This window comes from Pinus tabuliformis, chromosome 3_1, assembly GCF_031772625.1.
Source record: "Pinus tabuliformis cultivar Carrire ecotype Pingquan chromosome 3_1, CPIR1, whole genome shotgun sequence".
Taxonomy (NCBI): domain Eukaryota; kingdom Viridiplantae; phylum Streptophyta; class Pinopsida; order Pinales; family Pinaceae; genus Pinus; species Pinus tabuliformis.
The window spans coordinates 747,016,840-747,035,859 of record NC_142301.1 but is presented as its reverse complement, the minus strand read 5'-3'; the positions used below and the strand labels follow the sequence as shown (position 1 = coordinate 747,035,859).

General features: G+C 40.1%; 1 protein-coding gene across 2 annotated transcripts in view; it reads right to left on the bottom strand.

Moving 5' to 3' along the window:
- The window catches only part of PIR121 (transcription activator), a 481,847-nt gene that overhangs the window by 314,770 nt on the left and 148,057 nt on the right, over positions 1-19,020 (bottom strand). For both annotated transcript variants that reach the window (XM_089411826.1, XM_089411827.1), the window contains one exon: positions 18,162-18,332. In XM_089411826.1, coding sequence (XP_089267952.1) covers positions 18,162-18,332 — 171 coding nt within the window. The remainder of the gene's footprint in view (positions 1-18,161; positions 18,333-19,020) is intronic.

Below are 19,020 nucleotides of genomic sequence, written 5' to 3'. Positions count from 1 at the left end.
GGCAGGGCAAGCCATTATGAAGTCCCCACCTGTGGTCCATGATTAGGTAAGCTCATTCACTCGATTTCTCTAATGACTTGTTCTAAGTTGCACGAAACGGGGAAACGGGTATGAGTTTCCGAAAAGGGAAGCGATACGAAACGTGACCTCCCCAAATTTTGGAAATGGGGAAACGCGAATATATATATATATATATATATATATATATATATGTGCAATCATAAAGCATAAATGATACATTATAATTTATTACACTTAAACATTACGATTTAATTTACATCACATTTACTCATGAATGATCACATAATGAAAATAAAAATATCGGAATATCCAAAAGCAACCTTTATTATATATCCAAATCTCAAAATCAGCCTTTATTTATATTAATATATGAGGCTGCAAGTACAATAAAGACTATAAGGCTGCAAGAGAGAGATCCAAATCAAGATTTTCTGCATCCACATCCCATTCTTTAGAAGGACCACTATTGTATTGGGAGTCTCCTCCTACATAGTCGAACGACCTTAGTGTTGACTTGATTAAATACACGTTTCATACCCTAGTACCCTACATGATCTTGATTATTGGGAGTTCCCCTGCATAGAGGACTTGGTTCTCTTGATTAAATACAAGTTCCATACCCTAGTACATGATAAAATCCAATGGAAACATTGCAATCCCTCCAATCCTGAAATCCTGAAAAACAAACAAGTCTGCTGGATTTTGAGTGAGATCTAAAATTCTACTTTCTCCATATGAAATCCAATGAGGGCGAAACCACTCTCAAACATCCTGAGTCATTTCATGGTAATGTTAAAAATTTAAGTAAAAGGATGAAAATGAAAAATAAAGGAGAATATCACTTTTACTTTAAGAATTTAACATTACCATGAATTGCATATCCCTAAATTCTAGAACATCCTGGAAACCCTAAAAAAATTTAAAAACAAATTAAAAAATAAAAATAAAAAACAATTGTTTTTTGGGGAAACGTGGCCGTACGGCCGGAAACGCGTTTCCAGGCCGTACGGTACGGGGAAACGCGTTAGGTTTCGTTTCCCCTGGGGAAACGACCCCTAGGGCCACATTTCCTATAACTTAGGACTTGTTGTATTGGAAGCCTAGGGGATGCATTGGATCTTATGCAGGATTGCAGATGGTTTCCATTTGGGGTTTGGTCTCCCTATACGAGGTCCTAATCCTCTAGAGGCCTACATTGGCACATATAGGGTGAGCGTTGAAAACCATCAGCCCCCATAGAAGCAGATTGCACTTCATGGATCCCCAAAGCCATTTAGAAATTGCTCGTGATTCACTTATTGGACGAGGAGGATGCACTTGATCCATCATGCCCAGTTGACCCCAGATTTGCACCACACACTTGGCAGATGATCCAGGACTTCTACAATGATGTGGCATCTCCTACATTGTCATCCTAGCCCTTGAGGGAAACCTACAGGCATCTTCGACTTGTTTGGAGACCCATGAGAAGACTTGTGTGCCCCCACAGTCATTTGGAGCACCACAGGTTATTACAAGGAGCCAACCACTTGTCCAATGCTTTTGAGGGTCCTATTCTTCATTGTGGCACCCATGGACCTCATCAGGCCTCTTACAGGGCCCTACGACATATATAGATTATTATTTGTCCTCTTGAGAGGCTTATCTTTTCATTTGTGAGCTAGTTTGGTGGGCTTGTCACCAAAGTTATGTCATTTCTAATGTAGGCTCATTAGCTAAATCGAACTCCTAATTGGTGTATAAATAGTAGTTGGATTCATTTGTATCATCACTTGACTTGGGATCTCTCTATCATTGGAGAAATTTGCACTTTTTCCTTGGAGGACTATTTTGGATGATGGATGAATTTTGATGTATGGATTTGGGCTATTTCTATCTTGGAGCTTCTTATTGTGCAAATGTGATGTTGGTTGGATATACTCTCTAACATTGTAAGTGAAAATTTAACATCATTTTCTTGTTGCTACATACATTTGAATTTCGCTATAATTAGGGGTAATTGTTGCATGTGTGAAATGTGGAATTATGTGTCTATTTAGCTTATTCTTTGTATAGGCCATTGTTAGATGAATGAAGTCTCCTAGAGATCATGTTATTTTGATAAGATTGCACCATTTGTATGAAGTATAAATGATTGAGAGTCGCTTTTCTTCTCTTTCCTCTAACATTGGACGAAGTTGACTTTTGGAGCCTCCCTGAACAAGAAACTAAATATTTCTTCATTATTATGCTTGACTCCATATCCCCAAGTCAATTAGGCATTGGTCCCTCAAAAAGGGTGATCATTTTAACCCCCCTTTTACCCCATTTCCCTTTCTCCCTAGGTCTAACTCCATTAGGTCATCTAGGGCATCAATTTCCCGGGAAACTGACCACAAGAAAACTTCGATCTCCTAGATACAACCTATGTCACAAGGTTCGGTGAACCTGAAGCTTCAGGTTCGAAATTCGGCGAACCTGTAAAAAAATTTTGAAGTTCGTTCAGGTTCGCCGAACCTGAAAGCCGAACCTCAAGTCGAACTCGAACCTCATCGAACTCCATCGAACCTCAACGAACCTAATCGCGAACTTAAATGAATTTTTTGAAGTTCGGCGGTTTTCTTGACGGTTTTCTTGGCTGACTGTGGTACACGAGCTTGGTTTTGTGAAGGCAACTATCACAACATAATGCTACAGGAAACAACATAAAACTCATAAATAAAAGTGCAATTGGACACCGAATAATTGCACTGTTTAAATCTAAAAACTCCATTGATTTGTTGTTCACCCCAAAAAAGGAAAACAGGTAAACTCACTACGCAGAGAAGAAGTGTGGGATGAGCTCACTACGCAGGGTGGCTTTTATAGATAAGGGACATTGATTACTTTGCTTTGAGAATGTAAATATGGGAAACAGTCGAGACTTGCAACGTGCCTCCTTGATTATGAATAATATACTCAAAATATTTAACAATGTCCTATTTGAAATCGGACTTTTGAATATTGAAGAAGATTGAAATTTGATTGTTGCAAGTGAGATAATTACGTGAAACAACTGGCTTTCTTTAATTGACAATTACAATTTATTTGTGTTTAACAAATTTGTGTTCGTCAACTTTACGAAAATTGCATTTCCAACGACTTCTGGGATCTGGGTTTTTAAAAGAACGATGAAGTTTGACTGTGACTTGGTATCTGTAAATTCTTTTATATTTAACCGGTGGTCTGCTCGACTATAGTCTATATTTAACAGATTCTGGTTAATTAACTTTATAAAATTGTATCAAAGGCTATAAAATGAGATATCTAACTTATTAAACTAATTTATAATGTATGGATTACACTGAGATTCTCGATTCTTCAAATAAAATATATAATAGAATTTTGTATAAGTTAAAGAAATGAGCATTATGATGGTGAAATCCAAAGTTTTTCATCATAAATATATATATATTGAAAAATATGTATAGTCGAACCTAATGCCGAACCTCATTCAAACCTGATCGGAAAATTCGAATTCGAATCGAACTTAATCGTTGTCGAACTCGAATTCAAACTCGAACCGTGTGACATAGGATACAACTACGTTGGCAGGTCCCCTTGCTCTCCTCCAAATTTGAAGCAATTTGATGGTGGAATCTCTAGATACCTCAAGCCCTAGCTCTAGGATCAAGTTTTTCCTAGGTGTTCCCAAGGCTAGAACCTAGTAGGATCAATTTGACATCTTTGGAAGAAAATCCTTATTTGATCATTTCCCCTCACCTTAGCCAGGTTAAAAGCATCATTGGTTGCCTATTATCCATCCCTTAACCTGGGAGGGGTCCACTTAGCCTCGTGTGGTCCCATTCTTCACCAAAGCCCATTTGTCAAGGACTACTCGAGAATCCAAGTTCTCAAGAGGATTTTAGGGATTGAGAACATCCTTATATGTCTTATCCTTCCACCCCAACCCTCCAATCCTCATCCCCTATCCCTAGAAGATCAAATCCCTTGCTTCAAGGGCAGGCAAGCACTATCCTTCAGACTCTTCTAGAAAGGGAATCATTTGGGTCACTCCACACCTTCATTGATCTACACTTTATAAGTGATTTCCCAATTACCGGGTCTCCTCCCATCGATGAAAGTCCGTAAAGAGTAGAGAGTCTTAGTTGTGGTGATAGTGGCGTAAGTCTCCATAGTTGCCCTTGACCTAGCAATTGTCCTCATAGGAACCCCTTTAGGTCCCCTGCTATTTTGTGCGGTAACACTTTTGGCATCGTTGTCGAGGACGAAGCAGGTCTACCACCCTAGTGAATCAATGAGTAATTGATTCATTCACAACATTTATAAATATTCCTCCGGCGACTCCACTCATTGTCCAATCCCCTAGTTTACATGAAGGCAACAAAATTCCTCCTTTAACTAGGGTTGTTGGGAAAAGGGAAAAGTGATCTCCATCACCTATTGGAACCTCCCTTTCCCCGAATTCGAGAAAGTCAGTGATCAATCTCCCGAAATGGCATCTACTTCAAGCATTGACTCCAAAAGGGATCAACCCAAGATGACCAAAAGTGAAAGACACTTGGTTAGTGTCTTTGCCCCTTTGAAATTGAGCAACGATCCCAAGCCATTACCTGAAAAATTTAACCGATGGTTGCCCAAATTCAAAGGGGATGCCACTTGGACTGCCCATGGTTTTATTGAAGAATTCTACTGGCATTTGTCCCCTAGATTGATATTTGATGAAGATAGAATCATGATGCTTTTTGCCTTATCACTTGAGGGACAAGCAAGGGAATGGTATCTTAGCCTTCCCCCTGGGTGCATCAAGGACTCCGATGAATTTGAGGAACTATTCATGAAAAGGTGGTCATGTAATGCCCAAGGGACCTTCAATATTGAAAAGTTCTACCAAATAACCAAGGGAAGGGAAGACGTGCGAGAATTCATTCAAAAGTTTGATAGGGTAGTCAAAGATATACCTGATCGATTGAGGCCATCTGACGCCAATATTCTTGACAAATTCATAAAGGTCGTGGGTGGCCACCTCACCTATGTTCTGAGGGATAAGAAACCATCCACCTTGGTCGAGGCTAAAGAAATGGCAATGGAAGTTGAAGAAAACTTGTGAATATCAAAGGTTGACATCAATGACCACCCTAGAGCTAAATTTGAAACCAAGAAGGAGAAACCCAAAGATCAACACGAAGAAGTTCTCCTCGCTATTCTCAAAAAGATGGATAAATTCACCGAAGAAGCCAATGCACGTGACAGGCTTGTTATGAATAAAATCACCGCCTTGGAAAGGGCCCAAAAATCGAGATATATCCCTAAAGGAAAGCCTTTTCCCAAGAAGCAAAATGAAGAAGATAGGCCTAGCTCTTCTCAAATCCCGAACACATTGGCCCCAACTAATGTTGTTGAGCCAAACTCTTCATCAGATGATGAGGAAAGTGAAGAGGATGAGAGTGAGGATGAGCAAACAAATGAGCAAGCCAATCTCGTGGAAGTTGATGTCTTCAACATTTTGCTAGGAGGATCATACACGCATCCTCCCATTAGTGAGGTCACCCTCAAAGAAGAAAAGGAAGAACTTATTCTTAATGTTGATAGCCAGGGAAGGTTCAAAGGGGTCCAATATTCCCGAAAAGAAAAGGACAAAGACTCGTCACCTCCTAAAGAATCACCTAAGGAAGATCCCTTACCTAAGCAAGCCCCTCCTAAAGAATCTGTCCCCAAAATTCCTCCCAAGAAGAATCCTCCAACAAAAATAAATCAAAAGAAGGATCCTCCTAGGAAAGAATACAGGAAGAGGGAAAAGGGGAAGGAAATTAATCTTGACATAGACAATAGGGGTTGTCGTACGAAAGATGACTATACACGTTCCCCAAAAGGAAATTGTTAAGCTTCCCGAGCAACAACAACAACTTAAGACATCCCTTGGAATTCAAGATGAGGAAATACTTGAAGAATTGCAAAACATTCACATTCTCGATCGAAACCTAGGGCATAAACCCTTCTTGCTCACTTTGGCTATTAATGACCTCTTCCTACACAATTGTATGTTAGATTCCGGTGCTTCCGCCAATATCATGCCTTTGACTATTATGAAGCAATTGGGTCTCAACATCACTCAACCATATAAAAGGGTGTGTGGTTTTAATTCCAAACCTGTGGAAGTGGAAGGCATCATCAAAGATCTTAAAGTCTCTTTAGCTAGGAATCCCGATATATCCCTCCTCATGGATGTTATTGTCATTGATATACCTGATGTGTGGGGGATGTTGTTATCTCAGAAATGGGGAGCTACAGTTGGAGGGCATGTTCAAATGGATTTATCATACGCAAGCATGCCCCAATCTGATGGCACCCCTTTTATCCTTTATTAGGAACCTGCTTATTCGTTGCATGTGATCAAGCTTGGACCATATTATGAGACAAGCGAAAATGAGAGACCTTCCCATATTCTCCCTACCCAGGAAATTTGAATCCTAAAGCAACTAATCTCTGAAACAAGCAAGAAGTGGAAGCCTAAGAAAGAATATAAGGTTGGGACTCAGTCTTGGTAGATAAGGATCTCGTACCCATCAGGATTCATGGAAAGGTTGGAGATGACTATTACTACATTGCTAAACTGAATGATGAACTTTGGCCTAAGCCGGTCAAATTAAGTCACATCACATCCTTCCCTGAGACTTGACATTGTATTATATGCATGGTAGGGTAGGATGCATTGCATGCTGATTTTTGCATTAGAAATAACATCATATGATATTTCTCATGGTAGATTAGCTGCACTTAGATTAAAATCTGCATATATTTATATTTTTGTCGATTTTATGGCCTAACATATTAGCATGTGCGATCATGAGACGTCGCGAAAGCATGTTGCCCCGTGTTTTGTCCATCCGTTATATGTGCAGGTGACAGGTCTGTGGTAACCAAGAGATTGTTGGAGTTCTCGTGACCTCCCGTTCGAGTAGCTTCGCCCACTTCTTCGAGAGATCATGTCCTAGTTGGAGCCAAATGTTACCCACCATTTTATGGGTAATATCCCTAGGAGAAAAATTTTCTCCACGATGGTCCTCAATCGACAACCAACAACCCCTTGCAGCCATCAACTAGCTCATTGTGTCATTTCTCCGCCACCTGAGCCAGCCATGTGGTCCCTCACCCATCTACCATGATCGTATGTTTGAAGGTGGGCCTCCTGAAGCTAAAGGTATGCCTTGTCATTTCGAAATTGAGTCTTGTAGTTTGCTTATCATGGACACTTATAAGTATGGATTAATGAGGGATTCAGCGGAAAGAATGGGCTAGGTCTATGCCTCTGTCCCTAGACCCCTTTTTAGGACTTAACCTTGGATTCTAGTCCCGTGGGATCTCTTTTACTAACCACTTGTTTTGAGGGATGGTATTTCATGGGAAACCCGACTTTGGCTGTGTGGTCCTGCTCCCTTTATCTGCTTACATTGTCCCCATTCCATTCATTATTACCCCATCCATCACTTCTACCGCCTGGGTCCACTTTCCTCCATCGAGTCCACATAGGGTCAGCTCACCCCTTCCCCTTGCCCACACCTTGGGTCATGGCTTGGAATGAAGCCCAGAAGTTGATGCAGCTAAAAAGAAAGTCAAAAGCATATATGGCCACATTCAACAGGAAAAGTACCAAAAAATGCAAATGATGGTCGAGACAAACGCATTTAGCATGTTTAATTTTCATAGCATCGGATGTGCTCTAGCTATGAAAATTGTTGGAGAGGCTAAGGCACATGAGATCTCCAAGACCCAAAAATTGTTTGGAGAGATTCCACCCGGATGAAGAGATATTAAAATAATTAATATTTTTGATGGGGTTCCTAAGTCTAAACTTAGGAAAATTAAAATATTGATGTGTATTAATATAAAATGGGTGAGAAATATCTAAGAGACAAGGATCAAGCTAGATCTAATCTTAGTCGTTGATTAGGGACTTAATTTCGGTCATTGAATCGTCAACAAGAAAAGTATAAGAGGAGTCTTGAGGGTCAGTTAGAGACACACCAAGTAAGATCAAGAATTCGATTTTCTAGGGCGAGGTTTGCTAAGGAAATCGAGTGAGTGATCAGTTGCAACAAGGGACAGTTCAGCCAATGTTTTTTAAAACCATTTTTAAAAACCAGTTACCGGTCAAAACAGCCGATTAGCAAGGCTGTCGGTCCGAACTAGCCAAAAAACCCGGTTTGATAGGGCATTTCGCCATTTTTTAGCCCTAACCGGTGAAAACCGGCCGGTTTAGGACAGAACCGGCCGGTTTGTATCAAACCGGCCGGTTCTGTCCTAAACCGGCCGGTTTTAGGCACGCCCACTGAAACATGCAAAAAAAGGGATTTTGACTGTGGTTTAGGGTTTTGGGGGGGAAGTAAAGGTGGGATATATTGTTATGAAAGATCCTATAACTGGAATTCAAAGTGATTTGCTACGTATGGAAGGGGCAAAGGTCATTGGAGTCTACCATGGTCTTGTGAATGAAAAGCTTGTTAATTTGGCACACAGGTATCTGAAAGTCCATCCAAAGTGTTCTTGAATGAAGCAGTAGTATTTTTTTATGTGTAGTTTAGTTTGATAAAGATCCTTAATATTTGTTCTTGCATAACCATTTTACTTTTTTGTATTCGAATGCCTATATTGGTATTAAGTTATTAACTACTGCACATCTGAGATTTTCTGTCAAAAGTACAACAATTTTCATGCCCCTTTAAATGAATTCTTTCACAGAAGTTGCAAAAAAAAATTCTTCAAAGGGATAGTTGCCAAAGTTATTGAGAGCCTAGCCTTCCTGTAACCTGCATGGAACCCGTTTGGTAAGTGCCTCACATATGTTGGCTGCTTCAGAATATCTTTTAAAGCCTGCTTCAGAATATCTTTTAAAGCCTGCTTCTGCCACATCTCTCTGATTATCTCCCAGTGTCAAGGAAGCTAATTGTGCCCCCATTGCACTAAGAAGCTCAAATTTAACCTTGACCTAGGCCATAAATAGCAAGAAAGGATTATGAAATGTGCTCAGGTAGCAGATGACATCGTATGTCTGGTCTGTTGGGCTGTGGTCAATGGTTAAAATGGGGTGTTAAGTTGTTAACACAAATGATCCCGGTTCATACCTTGATGGGCATAGAGCCATAGAACAGAGCATGCTTTGGCTGAATTTGACAGCTCCCCACAATGAACTCGGACTGAGATAATGTGGACATGGGGTTCATAACTCTCCACAGATAATTTTTTCTTTCTTTATCCTTACCAGAAAAATGACAATTTTTTGTTGTTGTTTACATCCAATTTATCACCCCACCCTCCAGCCCATAAGCGAGAGGTATTCCTCATAGCTTATGAAGAGCCTCAATGTCGATTGCCTCACAAATAGTGAACATGTCATCTGCAGGATTTGAACTCTGGTGGGGAAGATAACAGTTTCTTCTCTCAACCACCTGAGTTAGACCTATTTGACAAAAACATGATGTTCTATCTCTGTTGTTTATCCATTTAGACACATTTCCAAAGCTTCAAGTTTCAAACTTTCAACAGCTTGGACTTTATAGGCGATTTAGAGCCTCATTTCTTATGTATTTTGCTATTTTGTCGATGATATGTATTGTACTTGGTGCCATTTTGATATATTCACCTTTACATGGTATATAAATGAGCAAACTTTGCATATTTTGACTCTATTGGCTTGGAATCATGGTTTTACATCTTAAAAATAGTTTTGTTTCATTAAAAATTAATTATTTAATGTATTTTTTTAAAACCGGTTCGTTTAGAGTCTAGACCAAACCAGTCCCGGTTAGACCAGTTCCAGTCGGTAAACCGGTTCATTAGGTGGACCAGTCCGGTCACCGGTTCCGGTTTTAAAAACATTGAGTTCAGCAAGGGATTTTGATCCAAGGCTGACAAATAAATATCAGAGAGGCAGCAAAAGTGCCAGAAGAGGCAGCGCAGAGCCTAGGAGGGCTGACGCAGAGGCTAAGGAGGCCACCGCAGAGGACACAGAAGCCGTAGAGGCAGACACAGAGGACGCAGAGGCAAACACAGAAAGTCGCAGAGGCTAACGCTGGGCTGAAGAGGCTGCGCTGAGGAGGTTTTGTGGGGCACACAAAGAGAAGATTAGCCCGGAGAGGGTGATGCAGTTCTAGAGAGGGTGACACAATTCCAAAGGAGTGCTTGGAGCAGCTTTCACTATCCAGCACAAGGAACAATCAGAGTCACTGTGGGGTTGATCATCCAGTTGTTGATTTGCCAAAATATCTGTCTCCAGATAGAGGTACTACTGTCGAGGATATTCTCTAAAGGGTGAACCATTTACGGCACCCTAATTGTATTTAGAAATTTGCTTAATAATAAAACCCTCATATATGCTTCATCGGTTTTCCCAAATTGGGTTTTTCCAGGGACGATTGTCCAAAAATAATGGTGTCCCTTGTGTTGTCTCAGTTTATTTTAGTTGTTGATATGTATATCTCTGAAAGCTACATTTGTGTTTACTTTGATGTTTATGTAATTAAACAACTTGTTAATGTAAAGAACAAGTAGGAGATAGTAAACCAAAAATTGCAGTAGGGATTTCTAATGTGTTAGATTCAGAAACTTTCACATGGTATCAGAGCGATTACAGATCAAAGAAGACTGAAGACAACAGTCGAAGAAATCTAAGAATTTGCAGCAAAGAAGCAGTTCTCCCGAAAGACAACGTTGTTCAATAGTTGAAGAGGCAAGAGAAGAGTGACGCAGTGCAAAGAGTGTGACGAAAAGGCTCAAGCAGAGCCTGCGTCAGCAGTCTGAGCCAAGAGAAGGGCCAGCATAGAGGTAAAGGGGCAAAACAGGCTCACACAAAGACACGTCATCCTTCTCAGCCATGAAGGGTTGACGCAGTTAGCCGAGAGGAGCAGATTCAGCCTATACTGTGATTGCACCGAGCCTGAAGGGCTCAGATTCTTTAGTTGTCGAGGCTAATGGAGTTGTGCAGATTGTGATTTGAGGAGTTGGTGGGACGTTGGTTCTGTCAGTATAGAATAGTGTCTAAGGAGACGGAACCAAGGTAGAAGGAAGCACTACCTCGATGGATTTCTAGCCAAGAAATCCAGATCCGAGTTGCAGCAACAAAGGGGGATTGGAGAGGAGTGATTTGACAGTTAGCATGAGGATTTCCAGGAGGGAAGTCGAGACTCAGAGAGAGTCTAGAAGAGGAGCAGAGATAGCGGTAAACGGATTGAGGGATAAGGAAAGATCGGACAGGGCTTCCAATTTTGTCATCTGGAAGGCTAGGATCTTGGCAATCCTAGATAAACATTGCATCAAGGACTATACCTTGAAAACCATAGTTGTCTCAGTTGACCATGATGCAAATGAGAAGTATGAGGAGGCCATGGCGAAGGCGAAATGCATGATCCTAGACGGGGTCAAGGATCATGTAATACCACATATTGTTGAGATGTCAACAGCAAGGGAGATGTGGGAGACCCTGACCACCTTATACCAGGGCTCTTCCGTGCAGCGGAAGATGTTATTAGATAATCAGTTGGGGTCATATCAGATGCAGAAAGGAGAGGAGGTAGATCACTTCTTTCTCAAGTTGCAAGGAATTCGCGACCAGCTTACTTCTGTGGGGTCTACACCAAATCCAGAGTTCATGGTTGGGAGTGTCGTGAATGCAGTCTCCGAGGAGTGGCAGACGTTTGTCCAAGGCATTTTGGGCAGAGCGACTCTCCCTTGTTGGGAGGAGATGTGGGCAGCACTTCGACAGGAAGAGCTCAGGAGATTGACCAAGACGAGGAGTAGCGGTAAGGGAGTTTGAATCAAGAAAGAGGAGGAGGAGGATGCAGCTCTAGCATCTGCGGGACAGCAGGGGATTCAAAAGAGAAAGAAGAAAGATATCTCCAAGGTCAAGTGCTTCAACTGTGGGAAGTTGGGACATTATACATCTCAGTGCCCCAGGAAGAAAGGCAAGGGAGAAGCTTTCGACTCAAAGGCAGCTCCAGCAAAGGCAGAGAAGGATGTCTAGACTGATGACGATTGTGCCATGAGTGCTCACACCTCTAGAGAAGAGGTGTGGAGACATCAAGTTGTAGTTAGGAGGACTACATGCGAGGGGCAAGATCCTTGAGGTGTCCAAACTCTACGATCACAGAAGGCTACGAGAGCCCTTAACAACAATAGCATGATGACAGGTGTCGGGTGGAGCAAGGTGTGATGGAGCGACAAGGCAGTGCTATAGTGCAAAAGTCTGTCGCAGCACAGTGGAGGCTGCAGCAGTGCGAGAGGCACAGAAGAGGTTGCAGCAGCGCAGTGGTAGCAAAGGGAGCACAGGATAGCAACAAAGGTAGCTTCATCATCACGAGGCTTCCAAACTGACCAGGGCTAGCCATTCAGTGGTTGGATCAGTCTTGGATCGCCAATGATAGTGTGAGGTATCTCTCACTAATCTCTTTGTCAGTCAGTTTCTCTCTGTATTGGATAGCCAGTAAGGCATCCAAAGATTGTATTCAGAAAACTACAGCTTAATAGTACAAACCCTTAACTGATGCACCGGTTTTCTAGCATTATGTTTTTTGGTGACATTTGTCCAAAAACAACGGTGTCAATTTTGTGTGTGGTTATTTCTTCTTGTTGAGTTATTGTTTCAGCATATAATTTAATTAGTGAAGGTTGCAGTCGTATTTACATCGATAATTACAATGTAACATAGTAACTAACTTGCATGAATTAACAAGTACGAGAAGTAATATCAATTTGTTGCAGTACAAGATTTGAGTCTCCAAATTTTCACATATGGAAGGGAAGACCATTATGAAGTCCCCACCTGTGGTCCATGATTAGGTAAGCTCATTCACTCAATTTCTCTCAGGACTTGTTGTATTGGAAGCCTAGGGGACGCATTGGATCTTATGCAAGATTGCAAATGGTTTCCATTTGGGATTTGGTCTACCTATACGGGGTCCTAATCCTCCAAAGGGCTACATTGGCATATATAGGTTGAGCATTGAGAACCATGGGCCTCCATAACAGCAGATTGCACTTCTTGGATCCCCACAGCCATTCATAGATTGCTCGTGGTTCACTTATTGGACGAGGAGGATGCACCTGATCCATCATGCCTAGTTGACCCCAGATCTACACCACACACTTGGTAAATGATCCAGGACTTCTACGATGATGTGGCATCTCCTACATTGTCATCCTAGCCCTTGAGGGAAACCTACAAGCATCTTCGACTTGTTTGGAGACCCATGAGGACACTTGTGTGCCCCCACAATCATTTGGAGCACCACAGGTTATTACAAGGGGCCAACCCCTTGTCCACTGCTTTTGAGGGTCCTATTCTTCATTGTGGCACCCATGGACCTCATCAGGCCTCTTAGAGGGCCCTACGACATGCATAGATTATTATTTGTCCTCTTGAGAGGCTTATCTTTTCATTTGTGAGCTAGTTTGGTGGGCTTGTCACCAAAGTTATGTCATTTGCACATTATTTTATTTTTAGGGGCTAATGTAGGCTCATTAGCTAAATCGAACTCCTAATTGGTGTATAAATAGGAGTTAGTTGGATTCATTTGTATCATCACTTGACTTGGGATCTCTCTATCTTTAGAGAATTTCGCACTTTTTCCTTGGAGGACTATTTTGGGTGATGGATGAAGTTTGATGTATGGATTTGGGCTATTTCTATTTTGGAGCTTCTTATAGTGCAAATGTGATGCTGGTTGGATATACTCTCTATCATTGTAAGTGAAAACTTAACGTTATTTTCTTGTTGCTGCATACATTTGAATTTTGCTATAATTAGAGCTAATTGTTGCATGTGTGAAATGTGGAATTGTGTGTCTATTTAGCTTATTCTTTGTATAGGCCATTGTGAGATGAATGAAATCTCCTAGAAATCATGTTATCTTGATGATCTTGCACCATTCGTATGAAGTATAAATGCTTGAGAGTCGTTTTTCTTCTCTTTCCTCTAACATTGGATGAAGTTGACTTTTGGAGCCTCCTTGAACAAGAAACTAAATATTTCTTCACTATTATCCTTGACTCCATATCCCCAAGTGAATTAGGCATTGGTCCCTCAAAAAGGGTGATCATTTTAACCCCCCTTTTAACCCTTTTCCCTTTCTCCCTAGGTCTAGCCTCATTAGGTCATCTAGGGCATCAAGTTCCAGGGAAATTGGCTACAAGAAAACATCGATCTCCTATATACAACTGCATTGGTGGGTCCCCTTGCACTCCTCCAAATTTGAAGCAATTCTAACGATGGAATCTCCAGATACCTCAAGCCCTAGCTCTAGGATCAAGTTTTGCCTAGGTGTTCCCAAGGCTAGAACCTAGTAGTATCAATTTGACATCTTTGGAAGAAAATCCTTGTTTGATCCTTTCCCCTCACCTTGTCCAAGTTTAAAGCATCATTGGTTGCCTATTATCCATCCCTTAGCCTGGGCGAGGTCCACTTGGCCTCGTGTGGTCCCATTCTTCACCAAAGCCCATTTGTCAAGGACTACTAGAGAATCCAAGTTTGCAAGAGGATTTTAGGGATTGAGAACATCCTTATAGGTCCTATCCTTCCACACCAACCCTCCAATCCTCATCCCCTCTCCCTAGAAGATCAAGTCCCTTGCTTCAAGGACAAGTAAGCACTATCCTTTAGACTCTTATGGAAAGGGAATCATTTGGGTCACTCCACACCTTCATTGAACTATACTTTATAAGTGATTTCCCAATTACCGGGTCTCCTCCCATCGGTGAAAGTCAGTAAAGAGTAGGGAGTCTTAGTTGTGGTGACAATGGGCTAAGTCTCCATAGTTGCCCTTGACCTCGCAGTCGTCCTCATAGGAACCCCTTTAGGTCCCCTGCTAGTTTGTGCGGTAATAGGGCCCACATTACCCATCTCTCATTGCGAAACATACCTGTGGAAGTTTTATATATTTCATGTGGTTGTATTTACTCTTGGTTGGAAAGCGTGTTATCTGCTGGTGCAAATATTCTCTGGGACCCATTCGAGCCACTACAGGAGACCAGGTTCCACTACATCCTCAATTGATGTATTTCTGAGATTAAATATTAGTAGAAATTATATGCATTGGCCACTCATTCTAAAGATAATATATGTTCCAGCTCCTTTAAGTGTTTCTTAAATTAAATAAAATAATCAGTGGTTGGGAATAAGTTGGATTCTCCTGGTATTTATCACTGTATTTCTCACTGAGGAAAAAATAGAAATTAAACTTGGTTGCTACAGCAGCACATTTTAAAGGGACTGTCATAACACCATCCACACAGTTAGCACCACAGACCCAGAAAAACTCTGAATATCTAGGGAAATTTATAGTCTGAATATTGCAGATTTGTCCTAGTGCTTGGATCTATATTACAGAATTCGGATCCGCTACCACAGAGCTAGGATATGCCAACACAAAACATAGAATAATGTCATAGAACTCGAATCTGATACCACAGAGCTAGGATCTGCTACCAAAGAACTCAGATCTATGTAATAGAATTTAGATCTGACACCACAAAGTTTGGATCTGCCAATAAAGAACTTGATATAGGTCACAAAGTTTAGATTTGTCACCACAAATCTTTGATCTGCCAACAAGGAATTCGGATTTGTTGCTACAGAATTCAGATCTGAGATAAACATACCATTGACTTGTCTAATCACTGATGATCTCAGAGATTTGTTGTAGAATACATATAGATGCTACAGAATTTGAATCAGACCTTCATTGAACTCGGAACTATATGTCAGACTTTGGATAGGTGCTCGGATAGATACCACAGAGATAACAATATGATGTAGACTTCAGTGACAATAGAGAGAAGATATTGCTCCTTCAGAGTCAAATGAATATGTTTGAGAGGTGAATTGCCTACCAAGGAGAGTGAGTAGCCTCCTTTTATATTCAGCAAGATGATTCTTTGAAACTTGTGGAGCCTTCGTAAACTGTGGAGCCTTCGTAAAATACAAATATGATTTTCCTCTTTTAAATGCCATCTGAAGTATGGCTTACAAAAATTATTTTGACCACGAAGAACATGCTAGAAGGCAATAATAATTTATTTTTCAAGTTACGATGAAAATAAAAATTTCATGAAGACCAACCATAGCTAAATTTTCAACAGCACGGAGGCCAAAATAAATTCGGGTTGCACATGTGAATCATACAGTGCACGGGACACACATGTGATGACTAGAAGAGAGGAGGTAGTGTGTAGATGCATTTTGAGGCTTTCAGGGAGCCAACATTTCCAAGCTCTATTTCTTTGTGGACCATTTCCATGTAAGGAAGCCCTTATTAAGTTATTTATTCTACGAAATAAAGTGAATGATAAATTGGAGGGCTTATATTTTATGTTGTGCAATTGATTTTCTACTTGTGCTTCTGCTATCCAATTTTATTGTTAAAATACCAGTGTATTTTTATTCAGCAATTTTAGAAAATAATTTACTGGGTTAAATAAGTTTCTGGGTCATAAAAATTGCTTGGGATATAAAGTAGATCTGTATTCAGGAATCTAACATTTTTCAGGTGGTTTTGGAGGAACTAGGGGTTGTTTCCCTCACAAACAACCCTTTTTGGCTATAAAACCAACTCCCCTCCTAAACCCTAAACCTAACTCAACCTTAACAATGTTGGCAATCACTAGTAATGTTAAATTCTTATAGTAAAAGGATAAAAAGGAAAGATAGAGGAAATGTCAAGATGGAGAGTGGTTCCTACCTTATCAAACTTCATATGGAGAAAGTTGAATTTCGTATCCAACTCAAAATTTAGTAGACTTAACAGTTTTCAGGACTTCACGATTGGTAGGATTGCAACATATTCATTGAATTCTATCATGTATCAGGGTATGGGACTGGCATTTAATCAAGCACATGAAGTCCTTTATGTACCATGATGTTGGTGGTATTGATTGTTGAACTCCTCTGCCATGGCCTTAACAGAAATGTACTCTTCACTTAAACCAAAATAATTGTTTCGGCATGTTAAGCTTTTTCTACCAAATTATAAGGTTGCAGAGATGAACCCCTCACTCAATCCAAAATCATTGGTTAGGAATGTTAAGCTTTTTCAAGTTCTACCATATTATAAGGTTGAAGAATCTGAGTCTAAAGACTACGAGCCAGATGATATTTATGTAGCTCTTGTCGATGATCCCATTACTAGTAACGGTGAATTAGTGATGAGTTTGATGAGTGATCATGTTGATCAGTGATTTGTAGTAGGCCAATGGCCCAATAGCCTATAGCAATGTTTTTGGACTCTAGACACCATTCAGAGCCTCATTGATTATGTATTTTGTTGATGATATGTATTGCACTCGGTGCCATTTTTATATCTGCACCTTTACATGGTATATAGATGAAAAAACTTTGCATATTGTGTCTCTTAAAGTTTCGAATCATGGTTTGAAATCTTCAAAGTAATTCTTTTCATTCAAAATTAATTATTTTATGTATTTTTTTAAAGACCAGTTTCATTAAATCCTGTATGGTCCAGTTTGATCTAGTTCCAATTCAAAAGACGGTTTGATAGGTGGATCACTTCAAAACCCAGTTTTGGTTTTTAAAACTATGGCCAAAATGACATGACCTGATTTTAGAATGGAAAATATGAAGATATCATTTCCTTCTTCCTAGGAAAGCACAACTAATGCTATCACAACTTTAATTTTCTGAGGCATATTATCAAGCCTTAAAAAGTGCAAACTCCTTAATTGATTTTTCCACTCCATGCACTGTTTATGCTCCGATGTATTTGACATGACTGCAAAAAGAAATATTATCCCAACATCAAAATGGATGGCTACCGAACACATCCTGATCCAGGATTAAAATCTAGACCTTTGCTTCTGTCAAGACACTTTTGCCCATGATCAAAATCTAGATCTTTTCTTTTATCAAAGGACTTTATAGAGGATTAAAATCTATCCATATTGTGAAACACTGATTATTTCACACCTACCTGCATAAAAAGGCAATGGGAATACGCCTTATGCCAACTCTGACTATTCCATGCATTGAGATGAAGGCCTACCGGTTTATATGGCTTGAATATGGAAAATTAATCTGGTAATAAGAACAAGAAAGTGACAGAAAACAAACAAATGCTACAAAAACAACATGAATAGATAGAAAAACACCGTAATCATACCTCAGCCTCAATTTCATCATAAAGAAAGCGTTGTTTCAAAACATGGAGTGCATGTTGAGCAGAATCATTGTATATATCAAATGGCATTAAGATACTCTCTAATAATCCTGCATCTTGGGATTCTATAATATGATCCACCAACATCCAGGGTAGAGAGCATTCAATGGGAAACTGAAAAAGAAAAAACACAATCAAACAATACAGTCAGTCTCCAATGGTTCAAACTTAAGCCTGAACCAAACTAATGTACAAATAAGCTTGGTCAACTGGAAGCAAAGTAACAAAAATAATAATGTGATGTTAAACAATTATGCCCAACAATGAACCTCAAGAACTCCATTCTGGATAAAGATTCCAGCATACACATGCCTATTGAAACATCATGCATTTCAGAAAATTAATGATCTGAATTCTCAAGCTATCAGAGATTCTGCTCCTCAAAAATAAGTAAATGCCCAAGTTGTGATGAATCCTACAGAACTTCAGCAGAATGGAAAAGTAGTTTTACAGAGAAAAAAAAAATCCTAAATTCTACAGAAAAAAAAGCATGCAGCAAAATAAAGAGTTCTGTATTTTATTCCAATCAAGGCTGAAATGAGGTCAGCGTAAGCCTAGTGGAAGCATTCTTACCATCAACAGAAACCCTTGAAGAAACATTCTTAGCATTAAATAAACACTTTGGCCTGAGTCTGGGCATGTTTGAGCATATACCTTATAAAATGCTAACTCGCGAAAGAAAAGAACATATCTCAATAGCCCTTCAGACCAATGTTACATTTACTGTCTGATACTTAAATTATCAGCAATATCAGGTAAATATCGGAAATTATCAAGAAACTTTCAGAAAATACAAAAATAA